The following is a 27,987-nucleotide window of genomic DNA, read 5'->3' on the forward strand; positions in this document are numbered from 1 at the left end:
ATGTGTCTTTCCAGAAATCATGAGCACATTACTCAAGATAATCCACAGACCTTGTTGTGAGCAGTTTCATGTGGGAACTTTTTCTTTCTACTGCACTACACCCGCCAACCATATCACTGTGCAGAAGGGAGTGTGCACAATGGTCAAGAGGCTCGTGCTCGTAACAGCATGAGATGTAAATGTTGCACAGTGATACAGTTGGCAGGTGTAGTTCGGTAGACAGAAAATAGTTCCTTCATGAAACTGCTCACAGCAAGGTCTGTGGATTATCTTGAGCAACCAGGTGTTGATTTCTGGAAAGAGACATTGCTGTTGAGTTTTTCAAATGTATTTTTCTGGCGCTTCATGCACCACAAGCTGAGTGCCATCTAGTTCCATTAATGGGAGAGAGAGCAGACATCTTCATGGCTGATATCTCCAACACTCTTCAAGTCACACCAAAACAATCTGGACTGATAAATAGCACTACAGGTATTTGGGGGTGAACTGTCCCTTTAACTTTTTAAAAAATAAATACTTCCAAAAGAATAAGGTCAGGTAAAATATGCTGAAGTTGGAGTGACCCTGAGTCCAAAAAAGAAAAAACAGTTAGGAAAGTGACAATCAGCAAGTCATAGTGTTGTCCCTAGGGGCACGGAGATAGTAAATACCTTGTTAAAGCAATAAGCAGGGAGATACAGTGCACTTTATAAGCCCTCCCTGAAGTCTCTAGATGGACTCTGGTGGATCAGAGGGCAGCTGCACATGCAGAACTCATGAACCCTCCACTCAATATCCTGAGGGGAGCCCCGCTCGCACTCTGATCTGTTGAGTGGCAGCACTTTAAGATTGCTGGTGACTGCAGGGATCACACTGAAATTGCTGATCGCTGGGGAAAAATGGCAAAATGCAGCATGTGTGTGTTGATTTAATGGGATCCCTTGAGGGTCTGTGCTTCACGCTTTAGCCCATTTATGAGCCTCTGGTCTCTGAGGGTATTGCTGCCCAGCCAACTGCAGATTTACTGAGTGTGTGTGTGTGTTCAGGTCTAGGCGTGTTGTCTACATCCTTGGCCGTTTGTATGCACTGCACACTCCTGCAGATGTCTGTCTCGTGTATGGATTCAGACTGGGCTATTAGGAGAGTTTTGGCTGCTAATCGCCACTTATCAGAGCTTGGATTATGTGATTAAGGAGATGTGATGGGCAAATTGATTGGAAGGCCAGCTTGACAGATGTTTTACTTAAGCTGTCCAGCTGAGGGCCACCAGGCTACCAGAGATGACCTATGAATGTGTTGAGTAGTCTGAGCTTTCTAGTGTTTATCCACCTGGCTTACAGTGGTTTCAGAAAGTTGTAAAATGAATCAACTTTTTTTTCCAGAACTTTTAAACTGTATCACAGTCTTTGCTGGATGCAACAGTTGCTCAGTTGTCAAGGAGATAAATCATTTGACATGCGAACTAAGTTATAATTTCATCATTTTTAGTCACACTAGCTGCATGGCTATGTCAGTCAGTCTGTACACCACTGTGGTCCACACAGAAATATTTTAACATCTATTGAATTCATTGCCAACAAATTTTGTGGACACATTCATGTTCCCCAGAGGATGAAGCCTGATGATGTTGGGTTTTTTTTTTTGATTATTTTTTTGGGCTTTTGCCTTTAATGTACAGGACAGAGTGAAATGGGGTGAGAGAGAGAGCGGGGGGTGACATGCAGCAAATGGTTGCAAGCCGGAATCAAACCTGCGACCGCCGCGGCAAGGCATCGCCTCTGTACATGGGGCGCCGGCACTATCCACTACACAAACAACGCCCCCTGATGACGTTGGTTATCCCCTCATTTTTCCCATTAGTGTCACAAGAAGGCCATATTTTCAGTTATCCTGTGAATTATCTGAACATCTGCCAGATGGATTTGCACAAAATTTAGAACAGATGTTCGTCCCAGACGGTGTATCCTAATGACCATGATAATTCTGTGACTTTCCCTGTGGTGCCATTGTGAGGTTGACATTTGTTATTTTAAGTAAAGTGTTTCAACAACTCTCAGATGGATTGCCATGAGATTTGTTACACACATTCATAACACCCACTGGATAAATTGGAAATAAATCTGGCAACCCCTTTTTATCATCAGGTTAGATTTTCAATTTGTCCAGTACTTTGGTATGATCCAATACCTGCAAAATTAATGACATGAAGTGCTACAGTGATGATGTATTTTTCTGTACATAAACAAAAGTTTATGATAATTACACTTTTTTTTCAACAAGATAATCTTCACAAATGAACACTACTTTTGTCATTTTTGAAGTGTAAATGCAATCACCACCAAGTAAAAAGCTAACATTAGGCAATAGATTAACTATACTGCAGTTGCATGACTTCAACATTGCCACTACAACAAAGCTGTAAAGCCATGTTCACTGTGATGACATTCTGTAGTCTCATTTAGCCACTTGTTAGCAACCCCCTTTTATAAGACTCATAGAAGCTTTAAAATTCACAAGTAGAGTATTTATTGACTTATTTTAAGCTGTAGAACAAAATGTAAAAATCTCTTAAGCTTGTGTTAACCACACACCTTAATTCAGATGCCTAACTAAAAATCTTTCAAACAACCCACTGACTTTGAGACTAGTGAGCCAGACGTGTAAAAATGCTAACTCATCCCTGTACTTTAGAGCTCATTTCTGTGTATCACTCTGCTCCATGTAGTATATAGCATGTAGAATGTTATACCTGCTTAACATCAGCATAATAATAGCACCTTAAGTTTGATCCTGAACTATGACATCTAAGGTTTAGTTCTTCCTTAGCTGAGGAAATTACTATGGGGTGTTGCACAGAACACCTTCCTAGATGGTTTCCTTAGTCAAGGAAAGACATGGGAGGAAACTGCAACGTTTGGACGGGAACTTCACCACCATGTTCAGCAGTAGGGTGAGGGTATTTGAAACCCAATGCATGACGCAGCACACTGTTGACTTGGAATGGAAAGATCCCATTACATAAAACCATAACACATTCATTAATTGTAACAGGGCTGGAAGAGTCCAGCTTCCAAAAGTTAAATGGTCCAAATCATAAATTGACCTCCGGTGAAATTTAAGATGCAAAATCAATTACTCATCATTAAGGGTGCTCATCGGGTTCTTCTCAGGATGCCTTAATTTTCCTCATTGATCACTATAAACTCAGTCACGTTGCCAATAACATGCAGTCAGAGGTACCTTATGTTTTTTTCCTTACTCTGGTTGCTAAGATCCTCTGTGCAATGGTTTAAGTATAAGACCAAGATAAGGAGAAAATGTTAGGGAAACTTTAAGGAGAAGACTTAATGTGTTTTGTGCAACTGATTTTTTTTAAAGGAAAACTTAACTCTGATTTAAAGGAAAATCTCCACTTGAGGTGCTTTCTGCAACCGGCCCCAGGTCTCCTTATACATTCGTTTTGTAAGCATGTTAGCATGCTAACTTTAGCATTTAGCTCAAAACACCACTGTGCCAAAGTACAAGTTAATTTTTGACCTTGAGAATGTTTGATAAACAATTCCAGGTTCATTTTCTTTTTTTCTGGGGCTGTCAGTCAAACAGGGCACAATTCAACTGTATCACATCAAGAGATCCATCTCCATAACAACTGAAGAAACCCCATCAGCTGATGATAATTGTGTGATATGGTTCAATCCAATGAAATCACAGAACCAGGCCTGATAATTGTTATGACCAGTTGCCTACAGCTGTATTGACGAGAAATCAAAGCAGGCATTTCCATCTTTGCCTTGTCTTTAGCCAACTACATGTTGTGCGGTTGTGTTAGAAAGATTAACATTTCAGTCACAGTTTTATTTATAATACTGCAACATAATATTAGGACTAACTACCTCTACCCCAAACAATATTGCACCCTTATTTCCATGTCCTCCTCAAGGATTATCAGCCAGTGAGAATGCTGACTTTCTGCTTGGCAGCTACCCATTTGGCAGCTTGAGCCTTGGTTTTCTGGCATTGTATCATAAATGTAGCTATCATGATACACAAATTCTACACCCTTTTACAGGGCTCCTATGTTCAAATAAATCAGCTAGAAACATCAAAAAGTCAGCTGTGGACAGGAGATACTAAGACACATGCACATACTAACTATGCATATCTAAATACATACAGTGCATACAACCGCAGGCAGATATTTCCCCACAGCAGCATTACCATCAGGTTCATCACAAGCCAAACATCTAAGTTATTAAATTAATGCACGTCTCCTTGACTAAATTAATTATCAAAGACCTGACATGTGTATCTGCAAAGACAATCACGTAATTGAAATTAGCATTGGAGGTCAATTTTTCGTCAAGGTAAATGTAATAATGTGACATTTAGTTGTAATTAATAACTTTGTGTACTTGCATGGAAATCTGCATTGCTTTCTTGATGCAGCCAATATGAGGACCTTTACAGAGCTCCACCATCTGATGTACTGTAATTTGCCTTTGTACAAGTATTCAATACTGAAACTTTGCATATGAAATCCCTGCTGAAAAGGCACATCTTATCATTTAATGGAAATGGAAATTAGCTTGTAGTTTCATAAAGACCATCTACATCTCATTTTAGGATTATATTAACAATATACCATGGTATTGTGTTTCCAGAGAAAAGTGGAATGACACATTGTTAATGGGAATGAATATCCGTTTATATATGAATGTTTGCATACAAACGACCAACTTAAACTAGTCCTTTTTTAAAAACAAAAAAAACAAAGTTGTGCTCTTAACTTATTTGGAGTTGCATCAAAGTGCTGCTTTGTGCTTCAGACAATTATCCAGCCTTTCTTCTGCAAATTATGTGCTGGAGTTAATGAATACATACACAGCACTGCAGGTATTTCACCTTGTTTAAAGTGCTGTCTTTCCACTGAGTGCTTGATTGCAATTTTCTCCTGTCTGTGTTTTTACATAATGATCAATGGTTGGTCTTCTGCTGAGCCAGGGAAATACAATAGTTTGTTGGCTGAGGTCAAAATTTAGGTCATCACTTTGGGCATTCAGGTGTAACGTTACACGCTTTTAAATCTAATCAAATCGGAGGATTTACTGAGGTGGAGCAGCAGGATGCAGATATATGGGAACAGGATTAAAGTGGAAAAGAGTTGATGACTTACTGTAAACAGTAATTTAATACTTTTTTAATGGATACGTAAACAATTCAGAGAAGCTAAATGACTGATGCTAGCTTTTGTTGGTGATGTGGTGTGCACTCCCTTTGGCACATTTTGTTAAACAAAATCTAAATCTGGGTTTTGAAAACCAGAGTATAATCTGAGTCTGTGGGCTTTAATTGTAATGAAATATCCCAAGACACAGGAAATGTGAAACACCACTTTGTTTTTTAAAACATATAAGGGACATTTTTATCTTCTCATTTTCCACTGGAAGTCACCCGTGGAATTGGAAGAAATTGAAATATTCCCCAAAGTAACATTAATGTTTCATTAGTTTTTCCTTCATTGCCGTTTAACTGTTTCATTCTCCATCCATTCAATATGTTTGTTTCTGTACTCACTGTTAGTTATTCTCTACATATGTTCATTTTATACGTTTACGTCTTCATCAAGATTTAAGGAGCGACTGTTATTTAGGCCAAAAATGCAATTTTTGAAATAAAAATGAAATATCACATTCACAGCAATTTTATTAAATCATATCATAACTTATTTAACATTTATCAGTTTAGCTTTATTTTATTCCACATAAAAGTTAGCGATTTATTAATTAATTTATATTAACAGTTCAAGTGAGACAAAGAAACCTAAGACGGCTTCCAAATACATCTCACACTAAAAGAAAGACTGAAAATTAAAGACACAGACACAAGTCAGTTTGGTAGTTTTTAAGAAATGCCACTTAAAACCACAGATGCCAACCTGTTTCTGTTGCAAGAGAAAAAAAAATCAGGGATTCATCCTCTGGGAACCATGAATGTATAAAATTTCAGGGCAATCCATTTGATAGTTGTAGTTATACTCCCTTTAAACCAAATCAAATGTAGTCCTCTTAAAGTGCACCAAAAAGTAGACCAACAGAAAAGGGGCTCAGTTCTTCTTGCTTTCATATTGTCAGTTCATTTGAAAGAGGACTCAGTTCTCTTTTTGGTCAGCTTCAGATCTGATCTTTCTGTTCACACTATAGCCTACATATAAAATATATACTGACATAGTTTTGTTTTTATTTTGACATGCTACTGCAGAGTGGTTATGAAGCCCCTATGAACTTAAAATTGGAAAAAAAATTCTGTACTGTAGACTGTTGTTGTTTGATATGTTCTGCAATCCACATCTGGAGGAGTGCAGTATCTTCTGTAGACTAAACTACTTCTCATCCTGCATCCTTGCAAGCAATACAGGCCGACATGGTTTCATCTGTTTTTTTTGGGCGTCCCAGTACAATGGCATGTGATATAGAGGGCTAAATACAACGGCAAAGAGCAAAGCGAACCTGGAGTGCTTCGTGTTAACAGTGCCTTACACTGCGAACTTGAAGCAAACTGAGGTGGTCTGAGTTCGGTTCTCTTCAGAGGGGTCTGGAGTGTTCACATATGTGTAAAGGATGCTGAGTCACCACTCTGAGTCCACTTAGAGGGCTGAAAAGGACCAAGTGTGAAAACGTCCTTAGCCTGGACTAGAGCGGTGGACTGACTTACCAACATTGCCATCCCTCGAGTCACACTGCTAGCATGCCTACTTAAAGAGAGAATGCCAGGTCAGGTTCCTGAAAATCATTGGAGAAGAATCCTATCATAAACGTCATTAGAGGTGGAAAGAGTACTACAATATGGTACTCAAGTATAAATACTATTACTTTAAAGAAAAATGACAAAAGTACGAATGTAAAAATTTACTTTAAATAAAAAACATCAAGGCTGCACCTCTTTTTTGGAATCAGAAAACCAAAGATCCCATAGATGTGCAGCTTGATGTGTGTTAGAAGTATCATTATGACGCATTTGTATTATTTCTTGTCAAACAAATGTTTTATAGACATTTCTAAAAGCCTAATTGTTTTGTGACCTTGGCTGAACCTGAGCGTTCGTGACACCTTAATAAATAAAGGTTGATCGCTGGCATGTCCATTCAGTCTTCCCTCGTCCAAGTGGATCAATCAGCCAACACAGTGGCTGCATATATTTCTGGACATCTACTGTACATCACTTCTGGCTCCAAAAATCCAAGAATGCAACGCTTGAAACATCAGATTCGAGGCTTCAAAATTGGAGTCTACAAACCCTTTGGCGATGTCATGGTAGCTATGTCCATTATTTTATATAGTCTATGGATGTAATTACCACACTGACAGTGAATATTCAGGTATCTTATGTGGCTCAAAGCCTTGGTTAATCCACTACACAACAGCTTTTCTGCATTTTCCCATTTCTCTCCTGATGTAACAGCTTGTTTCTTTGGTGTGCAGCCTTGGCGATGAAACAATGCCGGTCTGATTTATCAGGACATTTTCATGTGACTTTTTTTTCAGGTGAGACTTGAAATATAGAAAAATACAGGCTACAGTTTTGTGGGCTACCAATGGTCTTTTCATTACTGAATTTATATTATATTCATTTTTTGCTGTTACAGATATCAAAAAGATGCATTAAGCAAAGCAGTACAAGTCAGGCAGTATCTAAGTAACAGAGTGTGATAATACAACCCAACTGCTAGAAAAAATGCTGGCTTTTTACATCTCTGCAAACCATGGATACGTTACATTTACATGTTGTTACGTAGCAAATACTATGACACTTGACATTTAACAGCACTGTGATTAACATGTGGTTTTGATTTAGGCATAAAAAGCACTTGGTTATGGTTTGTAAAAGTTCATGTTTTTGATTAAGGGCTTTCACACCTGAAAGTCCAGACCAAGGTCCGGACCATGGTCCGTGATTTTGTTACATTGTATACATTTGTCCCTTGGTTTTGCATTCACATTGCAATTCTGTGAGCGGACTAAAGAACTTTACATGACATAGTTACGTTCATCTACGTGGGTTGCGTCACCTTATATTTGACATCGATTGGTTAATAAATGGGCGGGGGTCTGACGTCAGCGTGTTGTCAAGTAGGCGGGTAGAAATCCCCTCAATGTTTACAAACATTACCTCACGAAAATGGACGAACCGTTTCTAATAATTGCCACGCTACTCATACTATTATGGCATTGCTAGCAGCTGCAGCACCAACGTAGAACACAATACTCGCGGCTCGTACAAAAACGAAATATAAATCTACACCTTGTGTGAAGATGTCATCGTCGCCCGCAGGAAGGAGGAGGAGGAGACTAGGAGTGTTAGCAATGCTGAGAGCCCTGTCAACTCGGGAGCGACCAGCGTCGAGGTGAGTTGACTTGACTTCTCTCCTGGCGGAAATGAACAACCGGCGCACCAGAATTTCCTGTCAATGGTCCGAAAGTCCATACCATCCAAAAAAATGCTTTCACACTAGTAACGGACTAGACCATGGTTCCGTTTGGTCCAGACCGAGACCACCTCTTTTGGCCGGACCAAATTTCGGCCGTTGGTCCAGGGGTAGTTTTCACACCTGCAGACAAAACTGTAAAGTCCAAAAGTCCGGACCAAACAACCTAGGTGTGAAAAGGCCCGGTTTGGGAGCGCAATCACTGCTGGAAAAACAGCAATGTTTCAGTAAAGAAAACCACTGCTTTTCTTGCCACTATCCCCGCTAGAGAGACAGCAACACCCACATTTAGTGGCTAAAAAACCCCAGGAAAAACAGCAATGACTAAATAATGATCATTTTTGTTTTCAGACAATGGTCTGCAGGTGCCACGCCACCCACCATCCCCTCCACCTCCAAAAGACAAAGTCAGCTCATATACTTCATCACTTGCATATGAAATATGCAACTATAACGTATTTGTGGTTTGCAGAGACATATAATGCCAACATTTTTTCTGGCAACTAGGCTGGATAATATAAGCAAATTTTGAAGCAATTTGATAATAAAGTCCTTAAATCAGCCTCATTGAATGGGGAAAGGTTGGCCAATTTCATGATTATTTTTTTACATTAAGGGTGTTATTAATTAACATTTCCTATAATCACTCATTTGCTTGTTGGCACTGCTCTAGATATATGTTTTTTTTTATATATATATATATATTTTCAGAAGTGACTTCATTATCAGTGCTTCCTTCACTTGTTCCACTATCTGCTACACAACACACTGCCTGAAACCTTCAACTCACTGAGTGCATCGAGAACAGCTCTCTTTTTTTCTCCTTTTTTTTTTTTGCACTGTAAACACCATTCAGTTTCCTGTCAGATGTGATTGCATGGCAACAGTGTAAAACACAGTGTAGAGACTGGTTGTCTTTATTCAAAATAATAATACAAATGTCTCCAAAAGATAATGTGGCAGTTATTTATTGATATTTACCTTAAACTTTAAAATATCAATGCCTAGAATGAAGGATCATGGGCTGGAAAATCATGCTTGACAAAAAAAAAAAAAAAAAAAATGGAAATTGAAAATCAGGCCAGTCATTCAACTCCCAATCTACTTCTTTATCAATCAGTAGACAAGCCCTTGACTTTTTTTATGTGGCCGCGGTTGAGGGAAAGGAGGGCTTTGCATGACTGGAGAGAGTGGCTTTGAATCCCCCCCTGTTCACACCAAAGAGCTGTGGTAATAACAAAAGAAATATTGAATAGATATGTTTATTTAACTGGTAGGGTTAGAAAATCAAAGAGCTGAATGTGTGCTAACCTAAGCAGTGACGATTCACACACCCACGCACTCACACCCACACACACAAACACACACACACACACACACACACACACACACACACACCTTCCCGGAAATCCTTTACTGCATTCTGACAAATCAGGTTGCACTGAAACTTGAATATTTTATGAATATTGTCAAGATAATATAACATTGACATTGCAGTAGGAATGTTAATATTGAGACGTAAACCAAGCCTTATACAGTCTCATAAACATCTTTACTTTCTCAGAAAAAAAAAAATCTTTTCCTGAGTCTTTTTTGTGTTTTGCAGTTGAAAATGGGTTAAACTCTATTCTTCTTAATTTTTTTTTTTTTTAAAGAAGGTGAAGAATGAGCTTTACAGCTCAATGTCAAAATGGAGTGGTGTGGAAAGGTATTTTCGCTGTTGGCCTTTTGCCCTCATAAAGAATTTATATGCCCACTGGAATCAATGAGAGATATTTCATCTCGTTTCTCTGTGAGTAACCTTTAGATAACCTGGGGCAAAACCAAGGAGTCGCTTTGGAAAATATAAAATAAAAAGATAAGTGATAAACAAGTCTTTCTCTTCCTTTTTTTTCAACATACAACAACATGTCTCCTGTCAGTGTTCTCAGACACCCGTTCCTAGATCATTCCAGCCAGCCAGGGAGGGAGAAAGAGTCCCACAGATCCCAGTATACACACCATCACAAACATCCAGAGGAATATCCTGTCAATGACCATGGCCACATACTTCCAGTCCTCCTTCACCTAGCAAAGAAGAGACACAGCAGAGAGGGATATTTCAAATTTCACACCACACCACCTTTCTTTTTACCAGCTGTCAGTTTTCACCCTTGATTGATTTCTCTCGAATGGCTGATTTTTTCATTAGGAGGCAGCTATCCTCTAAATGTCAGTCAATTCGTGCTCGTCCCTCTTATGAAAAATTCAAGGTCAAATTACCGAGGTCCCATTGTTTCAACGACAGGCCTTTTCTGGCTTGAGAAAGACAGTGCATTGTGGCATTGACAGTGACTGGTGTCAATGAATTAAATAACTGTCTTTTAGATTTTTTGTGTTTTTGGAATAATTGTGCACATTTTCAAACTTCTTCTCCCATTCCACAAAGACAGCTCTCATTCTTTTCCAGCAACTCTTTCCTTATTGAAATACATTTTTACTGATATATTTCAAAGCGATAAAAATTAGTTGTGTAACTTTTTTACACTCATGAACAGGCAATGTTGAAGTAAAGGCCCAATCCCAATACCCCCCCTTCTCCACTACCTCTTAGCCCTTGGCCCTACCCCTACCCCTTGCCCACTACCCCTTGGCCCTCAAAGTAAAGCAACGAGGGGTAGGGATAGAAATCTTTCCCTAGGAATTGGGACACCAATCACTACGTCACCGCGTCGGTTACGTTCACGCATACGTAACTATTTTAAACAGGAAGCTGCAAGCCATCTACATTTCCAATCGGCATCTACAGTGGAGTCTCATTCATCCTAACGTTACCGATCGCGTTTGCCGCATTCATCATGCTTCGTTTGATGAACGACAGTCGGCAGGGGACTTCTGCTAACTAGCTAACCAGCTAACATTACGAGGCAGCATAGTTATACTGCCGTGTTATCGTAATGTGAAAAGTCAGACAATTTTGCAGAACAGGACAGATGACAGACGCCAGAAGTGCGAGCTAGCTAGCTAGCTAACAAGCAACCTGACGACGGCAATGTTAGCTATGTATGAACTTTTTTCCCCGTCTCTTGCTCGGTGGTAGCCATGGCAACGTCTACCCCTTGATGGCAAGTCAGCATCTGAAATCCCTCACTCCGAAGGGCTAGTTTCATACCCACTACGCCTTGTTATGCCCCCTACCCCTACACGCAAAAAGGAATTGGGACACCACTACCCCTTGCGGGAACACGCAAATATAGGGGTAGGGCCAAGGGGTAGGGCCAAGGGGGGGTATTGGGCAGGCCCATAGTCTCAGAAAATTGTCCCATGTCTGATTTGCTCTGGGAAACTCTTAATTATGTAATGTAAGTAAGTTTTATAAAAAGAATTCCTCAAATGTTTTTTTTATGTTTTCCAGTTTTTCCAAATATTAGCACTACATAAACATTTACCAAGGTTGTACTGATCACTTATATGGAGATAATTTCAACTCACTGAAAAATCTGCATCCTCTGCCCTGAGATGATCAGCGACGTACTGAACTCCCTCTATGGCCCGTTGCATAGCTGGAGAAATAGTTGGAACCATGTTGTCCTGTTGGGTACTTGCATCTTTAGTCGACTCTGCGGTGAGGGTTTCTGCTAGGTTATCTGTAGAAGCTTGTTTCTTCATCCACCCTGCGATTGCCAAGAGCCCAGGCCCTTCATCGTGCAGACAGCAGTACTGAAAGCTGCGGGAGCGACACCGATGCCCAGCTTTCTGGAGAAGCTCCTTCTGTTGGTCACACACTTGTTCTTCACTGTGGGAGCGGCCATTTGGGGCCAGCGTATTTGGTTCTTCCCTGGATAGGCTGCGTAGTGGGCCCAGTGGCAAAGTTGGAGGCAAGGACAGTTGGGAAGAAGATGAGGCCGCAGAGTTGTGTCCTCGGAGGGATTGTTTCTCGGAGAGAACTGAATACTGACCGGTTGTGGACTGGCAGAAAATGTTGGCTTTTGGTGGGTGATCATCCTTGTTGTGGTCCTCAAGAGGGGAAGAGGGTGGAGAGGGTGAGCAGACAAGGATGCTGGGACTGTCAGATGGAGTCTTTGGGAGTTTTTTCTCTATCTGGGCTGTTTGTCTCAACCCTGTCTCTAAACCCGTCCAAAAGGCCTGTGAGTTGCCTGTTGTAGATATGGTGGGGGGACGGTGCATCATCTCAATGAGCTTCTTGCAGTGCTGCTTGGCTGTGCCTGGCGGACGCTTCATGAAAAGCACTCTAGGCACCATGTCCAAGAACACTCTCCGCACCCAGTGAGGCATGCCATGGGTTTGTGGTGAACGGTGATGTACGTTTAACACAAACACAGTAATTATGATGGAGAGCGTGACGAAGACCATGGTGAACAGCAGGTATTCACCGATCAGTGGAATCACCAGCGATGTGGATGGTATAATCTCTGTGATCAGCAGGAGGAAGACTGTAAGGGACAATAACACTGAGATACATAAGGTGATCTTCTCTCCACATTGCGATGGCAAATAAAACACAAGAACAGTCAAACAGGAGATAAGAAGACAGGGGATGATGAGGTTAATGGTGTAGAACAACGGAAGCCTCCGGATGATGAAATAGTAAGTGATGTCTGCGTAGATCTCCGTGCAGCACTCGTACTTTTTGGTATTGTACTTGCCCACTGCATTGACAATCACCCACTCGCCGCTCTCCCAGTAGTCCATCTGATCCACATCGCTGGCCATGCTGATCAGATCAATCTTGGCGCGGTCATAGGTCCACGAGCCAAACTTCATCTTACAGCTTTGCTGGTCAAAAGGGAAAAAGGTGACATCTATGCTGCATGAAGACTTGTAAATGGCCGGTGGCATCCACTTTATCCGACCATCATGAAACAGGTGTGCCTTCGTGAGGTGAGTTACGGCAAAGTCGCCATCAGCGCTGTACAAGCACAGGAAAGGAGAGAAAGTGAAAAGTGAAAAAAAATGTGTGTTACATTTTTACCTTCATCTAGAGTTGTATCATAAAACTTAATTCTGGCCAAGTTGTTCAGGCAATATTTTTTAGACAACGCATCCTCACTCTGACCACATATTGACATTTGGTCATGGCATTTCCACGTTGAGATATGACGTGCAAGGTACCCTGGGTGCAATGGTTTGGCTTTATAATCTTATGAAAAGTGAACACTGGCCTCCTGGGTGAAAGTCCATTGTTGCTGGACCTATCCACCACCCATTCCCCCAACAAACTTGGACTTCCGCCCCCTTAACTTAGGTTGTTGTCCTGCCAAATTGACTTTGAGTCTCAAAGCTAAATGTTCTTGTTTTAACAACATCTCACAGTTGTCTTCAGTGGATAGAGCTTAGTCTTTTTTATGGGAAAGCTCAGGAAAAAGTTAAGTTGACTGTTTTGTATCCACTTAAGGTGAAATGCAATGTAATTTACTACATAACTGTAGCACTGCAGTTGCTTATAAAGCAAAAAGACATAAATAGTTATTACAAGCAATGACTTTTACTACAAGCTAGAATCTATTCTATTTGAATGAATGACTGAAAAACAAATTATGACTTTTTTATGTAGCATGACAAGTGCAAAGTATTGAAAATGTAATCTCGTACATCACTGATGTTCTTTTAAAAGACAACTATTTCAATAGGAGAACATTGGAAAATTATTTACTATGATTCAAATCTTTTGTTTCTTTTCTTTATCGCACCCTCTACATGTTTGTATTAACTAAAATTTGGCAAAGACACACTTTTTGTAAATGTCTGTATACTGATGACACTCACATTTACATGTCTGTTTCACTAAGCTGGTCAAAGATTGGGCAGTGCTGTGTAAATAACCAGAGTGGTGCCAAAGAAGAAATACTGGAAGTCCGTGATCCAGTCTCTGAAAACTGTTGTGGCGACAGCTGCCCCATCCATCTCTCTCATCTTCTGCATCTATAATCGTATCAATCCTTGTTTGAAATCCTTCCATCATTCCAGCCCTGTCATTACACACCTGAACCCCGCCCATTCCTTCCTGCCTCAGCTCATCATCTGACCAAGTCAACAGTCCACCTTGTTGCAATTAGAACTCAGTACATATAGAAACAAACATCAGTTACTCTGTTAGATGTTCTGTGTTGCCCTCTGTCTGTTCTGCCTGTATCTGCTCTGAACATCTGCATGCCATAGCCCACTAAATTTCCTTCCTTGTTGCCAGATGCACTCCTGTGTTTTGACATCGTAAAGACCACTGAAGGGCACTTTGCCCTTAAGTGTGATCCACTATTACAATAAAGTTAACCTAAGTCAGATTTTTTGGTGTATTCATAGATTCAAGACCTAATTTTAATAGACACATCAAGACAATAACAACATGAGGGGTGGGGCCTGAGAGACCCCGCAAACCATGAATGTTTTCTCAAAAGCTGTGAATCTATGCTATTCCCTAAGGGCCTGTGTCCACATAGAATTTTTGTCTCACCACCAGCATCATTTTTCACTTGGTCCCAGTGAGGGGAGAGCCTATGCTGCAGCATGTGGCCACCTAGAAAAAAGGGGTCACGCCCAGCACCTTTTTGTCAGAGCACTTCAGCTTTTACGTGTGACCACTCCGAGCACTTCTACTTGAAAATCTCTGAACTTTTCAAAAAGGCTGCTCCTTTAGCGACTGTCCATTCTGAGCTGTATAAAACTATCACAACAAAGAAAGAAAAGCTGCCGATGTGTTGTGCTTTTATCACTGTATGTGATGTAAGCTTGTTGTTAACTGTGTAGTCATCCAGCTGTTAACCTAGTGTTACATAAGCTACCTAGTTAGCGTTAATGTCAATATATTGTTGTCACAGAATAAAAACTCAAATGTAATGCAAAAAAGTGCTCCCAGCGCTTTTTTAAATGACACAGGGGTTTTGCCCTGCCACCGCCTCTCTGGCTCAGTTCAGAGTATTGAAGACAACATTTACTTGGCTTTGTTGGAGATCCTTGATTTGCAAATGACCTATGGCTAAGCCACGCCCCCCTCCACTCACTCAGACAAACTATCAACATTCAGTGACCAGCGCTATGGCAGGTGTCACAGTACACAGTATTTTGCAGGAAGCAGATAAGTTAATGAAGCTAAGCTCCAGAAGTTAACGTTAGCTTAACTAGAGCCCTTTGGACAACAGCTAACAATGATGTACGATCACCAAAGTACAAAACTACAACAAAAGAGGCTAATGAACTCCCAGCAAACAAAGTGACATGATGAACAACGCAGCTAGGAGCTAACGTTAGGCTAACTTTAGCTAATGTTAGCTAGAGATGTTAAAGATAACTTTATATTTCTTTCCAGCAAAGTGACAATATGTTGCCTCAAACACAATGTTGTCTTACCTTAAAACAGATGTAGACATCATTGTTAACCTTATTCACGTTGAGTTGATGTTGTGGTCTAACGTTACTGCACAACTTTATCCAAAGGAGACACTTTTCTCGGTTGAGATGTGGTTTAGGAAAGGGTAAAAAATACACCTCGTCGCCCAGTCTCTCAGGATACCTTGTGTCGGAGTTGCATGTACCCTATGCACACCATTTGACCATTTTTAAACTTCAAATCTCAGAAAAAGCTCCTAAAACTGAACAAAACTGACTTTCTGTAATGCATTTCAATGAACGTCCAGGCAGAGAATGTCCGAGTGTATGGGAATGGCTATACGCAGTGTGATTGGCTCATCACGTTTGAGGGTGGGACTTAGCCATACGTCAATTAGAGCAGAGATATTGGATAAAGGAGATACCCAATGTTATCCAATGTTAAGAAAACGGTTACTCTTCCTGTCTCCTAAGTGGGCGTGGTTAGCTCTCCCTCCAATCAGAGCCTGTTCTCCCTCACCGCCTGTTTATCAAGATCACGAGATCTCGCGAGAACTTGTTTTCTGAGACGGACAGGGCTCAAACAAAGTTAACTTTCTCTTGATCTGTGCGGATGAAAAATGCAGCTTTAGGGCTCTAGTTTCGCAGACTGGGCGAGGCGGGGGCGCAGCGCACCTGTGCTTCGCCAACTGGGTGTGGCCAGGCAGATTTTGCAAGTTTGGCACACCGTGCGCCTGGCACAGCTACTCCTCTTTCCCACCTCCGTCCCTCCTACCTGCGCAAGTCGGAAAGAGGGAGGAGAGAAGGCGTGGAGTGGGTTTTACACACATCACACCAATCAAATGAGCCCCTCTCCTCACCTTTAAATGCCCCACGCGAAGGCGTGATGAGAGTTTACTCAATTCACCATGGCAGAAGAGAGCAGCAGCGTCAGACGGCCAAACTTCTCCCAGGAGGAAACTGATGTTTTGGTCCGGGAGGTCCAAGCTCGCAGTGTCCAAATATACGGAACTGCGAGCAGACCTCCACGGGCTGATGATGCAAAGGTAGCCTGGGAGGAGGTCACCACAATTGTAAATCAATGTTGCGTTTCTCTCGTGCGCACCCTCTCTCTTTCTCTCTCGCAGTCTCACTCTGTTTCTTTTCTTTTGACTTTTCTAAGATGACAGATGCTGAATATATACTCCCTATCTGATGCTGTGGCTGTTTGTGGTTGGCTGAGAGCAGCTGTGTTAATCAAATTAGGTTGGGTTTCCATTACACGTGCCAAACGGTGCCAATCCCCTTTGATCTGATATCAGATGTGACGGGACAGTCGATATAGAGATACATTTATGTGCTGATTGCAGATAGTTGCATTGAATAGTGTTTTTTGGGTATTTATTGCATCGTTAATGTGCCTGACATTCTGGAAATCTGCCTGTGAGGTTTTGGTGACGTGTGCGCACTGTCCGCCGGTCAGCCAAACTTCGGCTTACACCGGCTGCGCTCCCCCTGCGCTGACAGTAGACCTGGTTTCAGCTGGCGAGCTTTTAGCGCACCTTCGGTGAAGCCTTTTGGCATGAAACTGTCACTGCGCCAAGCTGGATCTGTTGACACCTCCCCCTGCTGCGCTGCCACACCCATCTCAGCGCACCTCGGTCTGCCAAACTACCAAACTGAGTGTGCCTCGGGTTGCGCTGTTCGAAACTAGCTCTGCACGGGGTTCGCCACCCTGTGCCACCCTGCACTGCGCCGGGAAACTAGAGCCCTTAGTGTCAGAATGTTGGTAAGATGTGTGGCTTGTGGAAAATGAACCCAATATTTACTTTAGTGACTACAGGGCGAAAGAATTGACCATAAATTGTGATCACGTTCATTTTCCTCATTGATGACAAGACATTCAGAGCTGCCGCAAGTCTCCTACGGGGGCGTGGCGCTGACGTCACTGAATCAGGAAGTGAGCTGAGTGGGGTATCGCACTTTATCCAATATCTCTGATTAGAGCAGCCAAGATTATTATGGGATGGATTTCATTGTAGCTGATTTGTCAGCTAAACATTCATTCTGTGAACTCTACTCAAACATAGTGTAATGTTTTGATGATTAATCGTGCTGTTTACGCCAAATTCCTACCTCACCTATGTTACGCAACTTAAAAATAGTAACATCAGACATTTTTGCACCTGTTAAGGTTTCAGGAGAGAAAATCAGTCATTCTCAACATTTATTGTCTTGTGGCTTTAGAATGATAAAAATTGTTGGAGATCAATTAAATACAAAATAGAATGCAGGCTCTACAGCATGATCTTTTTCTTTTTTAAATTTTGGCAACTGTCATTTTTCCCCCTAAATAATGTACAGATTTTTAGGCACTGTATTATCTCGAATGGCTTGAAGAATAGTGCATGTAGCTGCTGTAAAAGGGAAAAAATCTCCAGGGGGCAGCATGACCCCAGACCCCTCAGATTTGGGTTGAGCCTCTAATGTTTACAGCATCTGGCCCCTCCCCTGAAAAATGTTAGCCTTTTACAAACACAACAATATAGCAATTATTTCAGAATGCATGTCAAAATCTCTATATCTCCAGCAGGTTCAGAAATCAGATGTCTACAGCTCATTCTGAACTCTGCTGCTCAAAAAGCTGAGCATGAGTCACAAAAATCTTTGTTATTCTCTTTAAGTTAATAATTAAGTTAATAATTAATAAAAGTCTTTGAGTTTTATTAATTTTGTGTCTTTTGTTGTTTTAGTCAGCGTATTATGTCAAGGACATTTCAATATCCCACGCATGAAATTTGCTTTACAAATAAAGCCACGCCATGACCCAGCCTCAGATACTTTTGTACATTTGTGTAATGACGTGTGAATTTGACAGTTTTACATAAATAATTCTGTTTGTGTGTTTCCAATACAGTTTTTCATATTAGCTAATCTCCCATATTCAGAGTGAAACGAACACAGCTCCACCTGGAACACTCACACCAAATGCATTTGATCTGAGGCCCTTTGAAACACATCCAATTACATCTAATCTTTTAATTCCCGGCCTAATGTGTTGCTTTGTACGATGTACCAAGCTTTGTTTGTAACCGCGTCCATTAAGGCTGACCTTGTTCACATTTACTTTAGTTAAATTACTTTATGACATTGGCACAGGACAGGATGTTTGGCACAACAACACAATCTTCATGCTTTCCCTCCAGTCATGCCATCTGTTGGAATTAAATCATCAAAATCCAAACTTTGGTTGCTATGTGATTATTTTTGCCCTGAATCTCTTACAATTACATGATATAAAATCTATTGACACAGATCCTCACTTGTTGTACAGGACAATGTCGGGCCTCCAGATGATCTCTGAGGGAATACGAATGGAGGTGACATTTTCATATTCCTCTGGGTTCCAGCGGAGTTTGTAATCGTTCCATTCCTGCAGGAATACATTAATCATATTCATACACTGAAGCTTTATATTTGATTGTATCTTTAGCACGTTTTATCTCTTACTATTACGTACTTGCTTGACCCATACGTTTGTGGTCATCATCTGGTTCTTCTCATCCTTATTTCATGTAAATGAAAGAGAAAATGATTAACATCAGTGATGATTATCTTCTTTAAAATGATTTGTGTGTCAGTCTGGACTCCATCATCACATGGATAGAATTTCTGTCAACATCTCATTTTCTAGTCATTTATTTTTTCAAAGCTACCACATGCACTCACGAATCATTTACTTAAGAACTCAACATACATAACCTCTATTTATAAAGACAGATTAGTTGTGTAATATGCCAGGAAACAAAAAAAAAGAAAAAACATTATGCAGTGCTTCGTGCAAAAACACCCTCAGTGTGCTGTGTCTGTTGCTTTGCTGCTACTGCTGGCAACCTGCTATCTCCAGCACTTTCTCAGCAACATCTAAGACACAGCAGTCAGTGAAAACACACTGAAAGGGAAGACAACTTCACCAAGAGCTGACTCTCACTACCAGGCATGTGGAGCAAGTGCTGTCACCTAATTGTGTGTCAAAAACCTGGAGAATCATCCCTGTAGCGATGCAGGCTGCACATATTCAGTCTTGAAGCTGCACCAGGCAACTTTGCACGGCTCCAAATGGCAGTTAAAGGTGTTATAAACATGTTTTTTACCTACGTGAACAGAAACCCTGCAACATAATTAGTGTCTGTAATGAAAAGATGAGACAAGAGGCAAGAGAGAATAAAGATTTTATTTTGTTGAGACCAGCTGTGTCTGGATTTGAATATTTACTGCCAGTGTTAGCATACTTGACAACTGAATTTAATTTGGGAAAATAATTCACTCTCTTCCGTTGTGGTTTCATTTCCGCTGATAAGTGATCTGTATATTTAGATTTATCTCTCCTTCCTGGTGGAGCTTTGAGCTGGTTGGTATTGTGATCATAATGAAATAATACATAAGACTGAGAGAGCACAGTTGAAAATGTGTCATTTAGACAATTGCACTGCACAGACACCATCATAACACTCATAATATTAAATCAACTTTTTAAGGACCACACCTCAGCATCTAACCTGGGTGAAGTGATATTTGGCAGTAAGTTTACATGCTGTTTAATTTGCTGCAGCTGCCCATTTTATTAGCTATTCAGCCTTCAAACTGACATTAACATTTCACTTTTCCCTGGTGAATGTTCTATCCAATTGCTAGAATAAATGTTGGTTGTCAACAAAGTGGTCAATGTGTGGTTATCTGTAGGCACAAAAAAAAACACCACCCTGCACAATCTCTGCTGGAAACACAGTGATGTCTTGGTACAAAACAACCGCTTTTTGTGGCACTATCCCCAGGGGAAACACGGCCACACTGGGTCACTTAAAAACACCCACATTTGGTGGCTAAAAAGCCGTTGAAAACGCAGTGATAACTAAAAAGCAACCTGTGTTGTTGTGTGTTGGTCTTGAACAGTAGTCTGTAGTGGTCTGCAGCCTGGGAGGCGTCTTAGTTTGGTGTCACCATAGCTACAGGACATAGTTACTTTGTGGACATAGCTACCGTGATGTCACCCATCAGTTTGTGGACTGTGGTTTCGGAGAGCTCTGCATTGTAGCTATTGCCATCTTGGGTTTTTGGAGCCAGATGTGATCATATTTGGAGGAGAGGGTGGAGCTGTGGATGAGCAAGGGGCGGATCTGACACGTAGACCAATTTCCAACTGGTGGGTCGTAGTCAAAAAGTGGGTCTCGGTCCATGCTGAATAGACCGCAAGTGACTTGCAATGGGTCAAGTTTGTAAAAAAGACACTTTATTTTGAAGTACAGGGAATTTCTGGCACAGAGGTTTTTATTTTGAAGTGCCATTTCCTGCTGTAGAGTGAGTGACTAACAGGCTACTTGACAGAGACAGCAAACTAGTTTGACAACATTCAAATACAACGCTAAATTTATCAAACTGGGTGGACCTTGAACTAACGACTACGGAGAAATCTGGACCCTGTGGCGGGACCAGTCAGGAACCACTGTAATGGACCGCAGCGACACCTCACACAAAGCCTGTCACTCAAGCAGCCCTAACCTTAATTATGTGTAACTTGTTGGATCTGTGTCCACATAGCGTTTTTCATCAGTAGAAAAGAGGTGGTAGGGTCCTGGGGGTGGTTATGTTTCCCATTTTAATTTGAAAATTGATTGAATTGGAGCTTAAGTGTACATGGTAAAATGTCTGCTTTGAGTAGGAAAGGTCAAGGGGCGTTGATGTAGGATAATAACTTTATTTTCTGTTAACTTAACCCTGTTTGGTTCATCTCACTCACTAACTCTCATTATCTCACTCTCTCAGTAACTCTCACTTTCTCACTCACTAACTCTCACTGTCTCACTCCCTCAGTAACTCTCACTATCTCACTCCCTCAGTAACTCTCTCACTATCTCTCTCACTCCCTGAGTAACTCTATCACTATCTCGCTCCCTCAGTAACTCTCTCACTATCTCGCTCCCTCAGTAACAATCTCACTATCTCTCTCACTATCTCACTCCCTCAGTAACTCTCTCACTATCTCGCTCCCTCAGTAACAATCTTACTATCTCTCTCACTATCTCACTCCCTCAGTAACTCTCTCACTATCTCGTTCCCTCAGTAACAATCTTACTATCTCTCTCACTATCTCACTCCCTCAGTAACTCTCTCACTATCTCGCTCCCTCAGTAACAATCTCACTATCTCTCTCACTATCTCACTCCCTCAGTAACAAATCTCACTATCTCTCACTATCTCGCTCCCTCAGTAACTCTCTCACTATCTCGCTCCCTCAGTAACAATCTCACTATCTCTCTCACTATCTTACTCCCTCAGTAACTCTCTCACTGTCTCACTCCCTCAGTTACTCTCTCACTATCTCTCTCCCTCAGTAACTCTCTCACTATCTCACTCCCTCAGTAACTCTCTCACTATCTCTCTCACTATCTCACTCCCTCAGTAACTCTCTCACTATCTCTCTCACTATCTCACTCCCTCAGTAACTCTCTCACTATCTCACTCCCTCAGTAACTCTCTCACTGTCTCACTCCCTCAGTTACTCTCTCACTATCTCTCTCACTATCTCACTCCCTCAGTAACTCTCTCACTGTCTCACTCCCTCAGTAACTCTCTCACTATCTCTCTCACGAATGGTCAGTGAATGGTCAGTATTTGTTGTTCTTTGATATGATGTTCTGTATTCATAAAGCCTGATTTGATATATCTTTTGGATCTTGTATCATTAACTCATTTCCACATTTATATCCAGAATGAAAAACAAAAACGCTTATAATGTTAAACAAAGGCTAAAACCAACAAATCAAATAGAGACAGCGACAGCCACCCACCCCGTCACATGAGTTATCTCCCTGTCACTTGAGTTACCACCCCATCACAGTGTAATTTTCTTTAAAAATGATGGAAAAGGAGTGAAATGCTTCATACATTAATGTGGAATAGTGTTCTTATTTTGTTGACTAATTAAATAAATGTAACTTTTATTTGACAATTTGAAGTGAAATTGTATTTTTTGTTTAAAAAGTGAGGCAGATGATAGATCAAATTCATATTTCAAGATTAAGAATCTGAAAATTAAAGAAACTAATTAAATAACATGGTTTTAATTGGTAGTATCCAAAAAAGGGACATTTTACTGGTAGGAAAACATTAGATTTAAAAAAAATGATTTAATATATTACTACTCATATTGTGTGCATATTGTCCATGACGGGGTGGTACAAGAATGACTCCCTGGTCTGACTAAAACGTGTAATATTAATAAATATTTTATGCTTGAGGTGGGAAAATATGTTTTCTTGGAGGTTTAACATGTCTTTCATATTGTGGGTTTCTTAAAAAAATGTTTGCCCTTTATGAAAATTTTGTAAATTGCAAAGTGGAAATGGCACCCGTTTCACAGAATGACCCAATTTCATATTTTGGCACTCCTATGTTGGCTTCACTTTCCAGCACTGGAGTTTGCTGCTTGATTATCAAGCCATCCACCACCCCCCACACTCAAGACGACAAAGTTGTCACATAGTATATTACTTTTGAAACATTGACATGATACATATGAAATGTTCAAATGTAATTCATTCATGGTTTGTAAAAACATACAATGCCAACATTTTCTTCTGGCAACTGGGCTGAAATGTTTGGTGCTGCATTCAACAAGCTTAAGTGCAAAACAAGACGTGTTCATGTTTGTAAGTTAGATAAGGAGGAGACTTCCACAAGAAGGCTAATCTTGGTGGTCTTTGGCTTTGGGTCTTTGGTGTTGTTTAGCAGGTTGTTGCCTGGCTGTTGTAACTGTCTGTCTATGACAGAATAGTGACGTCACTGCTTCAAATATGGGTTAAAATTAAGTGATCTGATTGTCTTTATGGAAACGTCTATGTAAAGGGAGAATTACCATGGAGCCGCCTTTACAAAACAAAAAATAAAAATAAAAAAATTCTCCAGGTTCCAGGTATTTTCCTCAGAGGAGACCAGAGGACAAATGACTCACAGAACAGATATGTATGCTGGACCAGTAATAAAAACAAAAAAGCAATCAAAGTTTAATAGTGATTTCTGGTGTTGGCTATTGGTGAAACCTAACAATGCTGTGAGGTTTTACTCACCACATCAATAAGCTGGGCAATAGACAGGCCAAAGTGGACTAGCACTGTGTCTGAAGTGTTTTCCACAGGCCGGGAGAGCTTATTGTAATGTGCGAACAGATCCTGGAGCAGCCTCTCTTCAGCGTGGGCACGAGGTCCAACTTGGGAACAAACTGAGGGGAGGGAGGAAGACATTAGACACAAAGGAAAAGCTTAGACTAATAGCATGGCATTTTTAACCCCTTATGTGTAATTTAATGTACTTTAAGTATTTTAAAACAATATCTTTACATCTTTTCTTAAAACTGCATATAAATGCATCAGTTAATAGTGATACTCGTGCTCATGTTTCTTTTGTGCAGACTTTGACAATAACCTTCTATAGACATATAACCAGTTTGAATTGTTTCTCTTTTTGCACATTTGTATTTGAAATGGAAACTATGATTTCAAATGCATACTATTAATCCTGAACATATTTTATATCATCTACAATACATTCATCTATAATGGATTTAGCCGATCCATTCCACTGTGAAGAATTCAATGTACAGAGTGTAATCTAAAAGGAGGGTGACCTCTATTATACAGGTGGCGTATGGTTACACGGGACTGTATCTGACAGATGAGACAAACAGGGAGAGAGGAGGGGGGAGGAGATGGGAGATGGGAAAAGAGGAAGCACGAATCTGAGTCTGAGGACATCCGTTGCGTCTCTGAACGGACGTGCTGATGGAGCGATCTGTCGAGACGTCTCCTCCCTCCCTCGCCCGCTCTCACCCTCTCTGCTTCGGTGTCTCTCTGCCATGGCCGCTCTCTGATGGAGACACTCAACCCCACCAACCCCCCCGCGCTGAGGATGACCTAACAAGGTCCGGGAACAATTAAAGAGACGAGGATTGTCCAGAGAGTCGTACAGCACAATGTCCTTTGTATTCCAATCCGTTTTTTCATATTCAATTAGGCATTTTTCTATTCTGGACATGGTGCATCTGTGCAGGTAATTCAGTGGCATGGCAATTCATCATAGGCAGGATTTTGTTTCAGCAGCCTCAATGATATTTCATTATGCCTGGCACGACTGCATATTTCAATGTCTTCCGTGTGTGGACCACTGTATTGTGTATGATGTTTATTGCACAAAATAATAATTGAAATGGAGCTGGGGTTGGTTTTTATTACCTCATTATAACTTGAGTCATGTAAATGCACAGAATGGCTATCTATCTATGCTATTTATCTCTCTAATCTGTCTATTGTATCTATCCTTTTATCCATCTGTCTGTCTGTCTGTCTATATATTTATCTCTTATCTACTGTATCTATCTTATCTATTGTATCTATCTACCGAATCTACCATATCCTATCTTCCTATGCTCCTGTCTGTCTGTCTATCTCTTATCTACTGTATCTATCTTATCTATTGTATCTATCTACCAAATCTACCATATCCTATCTATCTTCCTATCTATCTATCTATCTATCTATCTATCTATCTATCTTTCTATCTACTGTATCTATCTTATCTATTGTATCCATCTACCGAATCTACCATATCCTTTCCACCTATCTTCCTATCTATGTATCTACCTCTTATTCATCATATCATATCATCTATCTCTTATCTATAGTATTTGTCTATCTTTAATATCTATCTACCATATTGATCCATCTATCTATTCATCTCTTATCTACTGAATCTATGTATCTTATCTATAGTATCTATCTAACGTATCTAACGTATTGATTTGTACCGTATCGTATCTATTTACTGAATCTATCTTTTCTACCAGTTCTATCTTACCTACCATATTTATCTGCTCAATCTGCTGTATCTTTTGTATCTTTCTATCTCTCATCAACCATATTGATCTTATCTATTGTATCCACTATATCAATGTATCGCTTGTATCTATATATATTTGATCAATCTATCTGTCCATCCATCTATCAATCATCTGCTGTATAATCTACCTTTTATCCATCTATGTATCTATCTATCGCATGTATTTATATAATGTATGTATGTATGTATGTATCTATCTATCTTAGACAAAGATGATCTGCTTTTCTAACTTCTTGTCTTAAAACAGGGACACAGGTGTTGTTGTCATGCTCCCGGCCTTCCTCTCAGGTTCTCCTGCCCACTCAATCAAAGCTGATGGGCTATCCTTCAGTTGCCTGCAAACTGGAATCCTCAGTTTTTAAAGGCTTGGGATCAATATCTTATTAAATGGATGTAGTTTCTTTTTTTATCCCCGCGTCTTTACTTCCTTTTCTGCCTGAATGTGTTTGACATGTCCAGACGCTTAACAACCTTGAAATGTCTCTCTGTTTTCCAATGAAAGAGACCAGCACAGGTACCTTTGTTTCATCACATCAGCTCAGCACGATATCTGTTGAATGCAGCTGATATTAAATAAAGAGGGACGCTCCAGTAGATTCTAAAGCAGGCTCGCAACTAATGGGTTTACATAGGGGAGCTCACAGGGTGTCATGACTTTGACAGTGTGTGGGGCAGAGCACTAATGTGTGCGGGAAAAACTGTTGAATGTGTTTGCTTCTGTACAATATGCTTTACAGGACACTGTGAATAACACTGGAACAGACTGCGATGTTACGAGTCACTTAGAATAGAGAAACCCTAGCCTTTTCATTCAAGTTGGCTGTCACATAATCACTGAACTTTTTTTTCTGTTTTTGTGGGAGTATCAAGTTCCTTATACTTTAATTTTCCTGGATGCTTTTCATTGTTGGTATCTGTTCTGACAATTATTTATGCAGACAATGGCAATCAAACTAACTGAATTATGTAAATCATCCAGAAATTATCATATTTATTTGTAATATAGTTAACCATTTCTGGTATAAAAAGCAAATATCATTTCCAGTAATGTTTATTTGCTGATATTTTTAGTTTTGCAGGGCACAAGCCAAACAGTTTCATCCTGCAGTTATCTAGATGTGTCTACTGGACCCAATTCTGTCCCCATTTGATCAATGTTCTCCCATTGGCCAATAATGCATGAGCAACGAGGATCACTTTCTATACAATCATGTCCTGCCCATGAACTGGGCAGACAACACTTGTTTCCAGGTCACTAAGCAACGGAGGCATTTCCTATGTCCTTGTCTAATGAAAACTACACAGAACAACAAAGTTTTTTGTGTCTAGAAGGTCGGGTTTTTTTTCTGTTAGTCATGTTATCAGATTCGCCTCAAGAAAAAAAAAATCCTGACTTAAGCTTAATTAGGGACTGTATAAAGCTATTGGGGTGGGGATGGGGAGTCTTAAATTTGTTTTATTAAAAAGCAAAACCCTCTGATGGCTTGTTTAATATTTTCTTTGGACCCTTCCCCTCATTAAAAAAATCTAATAACCTCCCTTCAGTATCTCATAACAATATACACATGGCATAAAAAAATCTAAATATAACACAATAAAGAAAATACAGCCACTCTCTTCTTCTAAATTATGAACTCATTAGTGTTCGAAGTTATTAAAGAGCTGGCCCGGGATCCAACTTTGTTCTTGCTGGTTGACTTGAGCACAATATTTTCACCCAAAATGAATGAAAAAAAATAATGTGTGATGAGTCAAAGTTGAAACACCTCCCCCTGCTCTCACAATAAACATAGACCAGCCTCACTTGAGCAAATATGAAAAAGACTTTTCTGATACCCCATCTTTTCTCCCCTTATAATTTGATAAAGAAAATGAGATGTGAAGCAAGTCTAAGTGAGAAAACGGTAATGATTTACCTTGTGGAGGTAGAGTGAGGAAAAGTACGCTCAAATATTTGTATATATCCATAGCGAACTCCCTCCAACTTCTGCTGGATTTCAGTCCCGATGATCAGTCATCCGTCCTGTAGCGGTCTTCAGGAGGTACAGATTAGGTTAAATAGCCAGATGGAGAGGTCATGTTGGTCTGTGTCAGCCCTGGGCCTGGTGTTCCTTCTGGCTCCGTCTGTCCATCTCCTTATCTGCTCTTTTGTCCAGTCTGTCCAGAGTGTCAGTATGAGGGACCACAGACCTGTGGTCTCCCTGATCCAACACTTGAAAGTCCCTCCTCGCTCCACTGGAATCCTTTATCCAAGTGTGGCTTATCCCTGTCTT

The 27,987-nt window shown here is 40.5% G+C and overlaps 1 protein-coding gene across 1 annotated transcript; it reads right to left on the minus strand.

Moving 5' to 3' along the window:
* Positions 1 to 8,038: 8,038 nt before the first annotated feature.
* Positions 8,039 to 27,977, minus strand: LOC117257812 (neuronal acetylcholine receptor subunit alpha-4). Its single transcript, XM_033628139.2, has 6 exons — positions 27,631 to 27,977; positions 23,890 to 24,041; positions 19,284 to 19,328; positions 19,087 to 19,196; positions 11,933 to 13,370; positions 8,039 to 10,528 (listed from the first exon to the last, which is right to left on the minus strand). The coding sequence occupies exons 1-6, from the start codon at positions 27,680 to 27,682 to the stop codon at positions 10,403 to 10,405; spliced, it is 1,923 nt and encodes a 640-aa protein (XP_033484030.1). The 5' UTR covers positions 27,683 to 27,977; the 3' UTR covers positions 8,039 to 10,402.
* Positions 27,978 to 27,987: the final 10 nt, after the last annotated feature.

Source organism: Epinephelus lanceolatus, chromosome 8, assembly GCF_041903045.1.
Source record: "Epinephelus lanceolatus isolate andai-2023 chromosome 8, ASM4190304v1, whole genome shotgun sequence".
NCBI lineage: Eukaryota > Metazoa > Chordata > Actinopteri > Perciformes > Serranidae > Epinephelus > Epinephelus lanceolatus.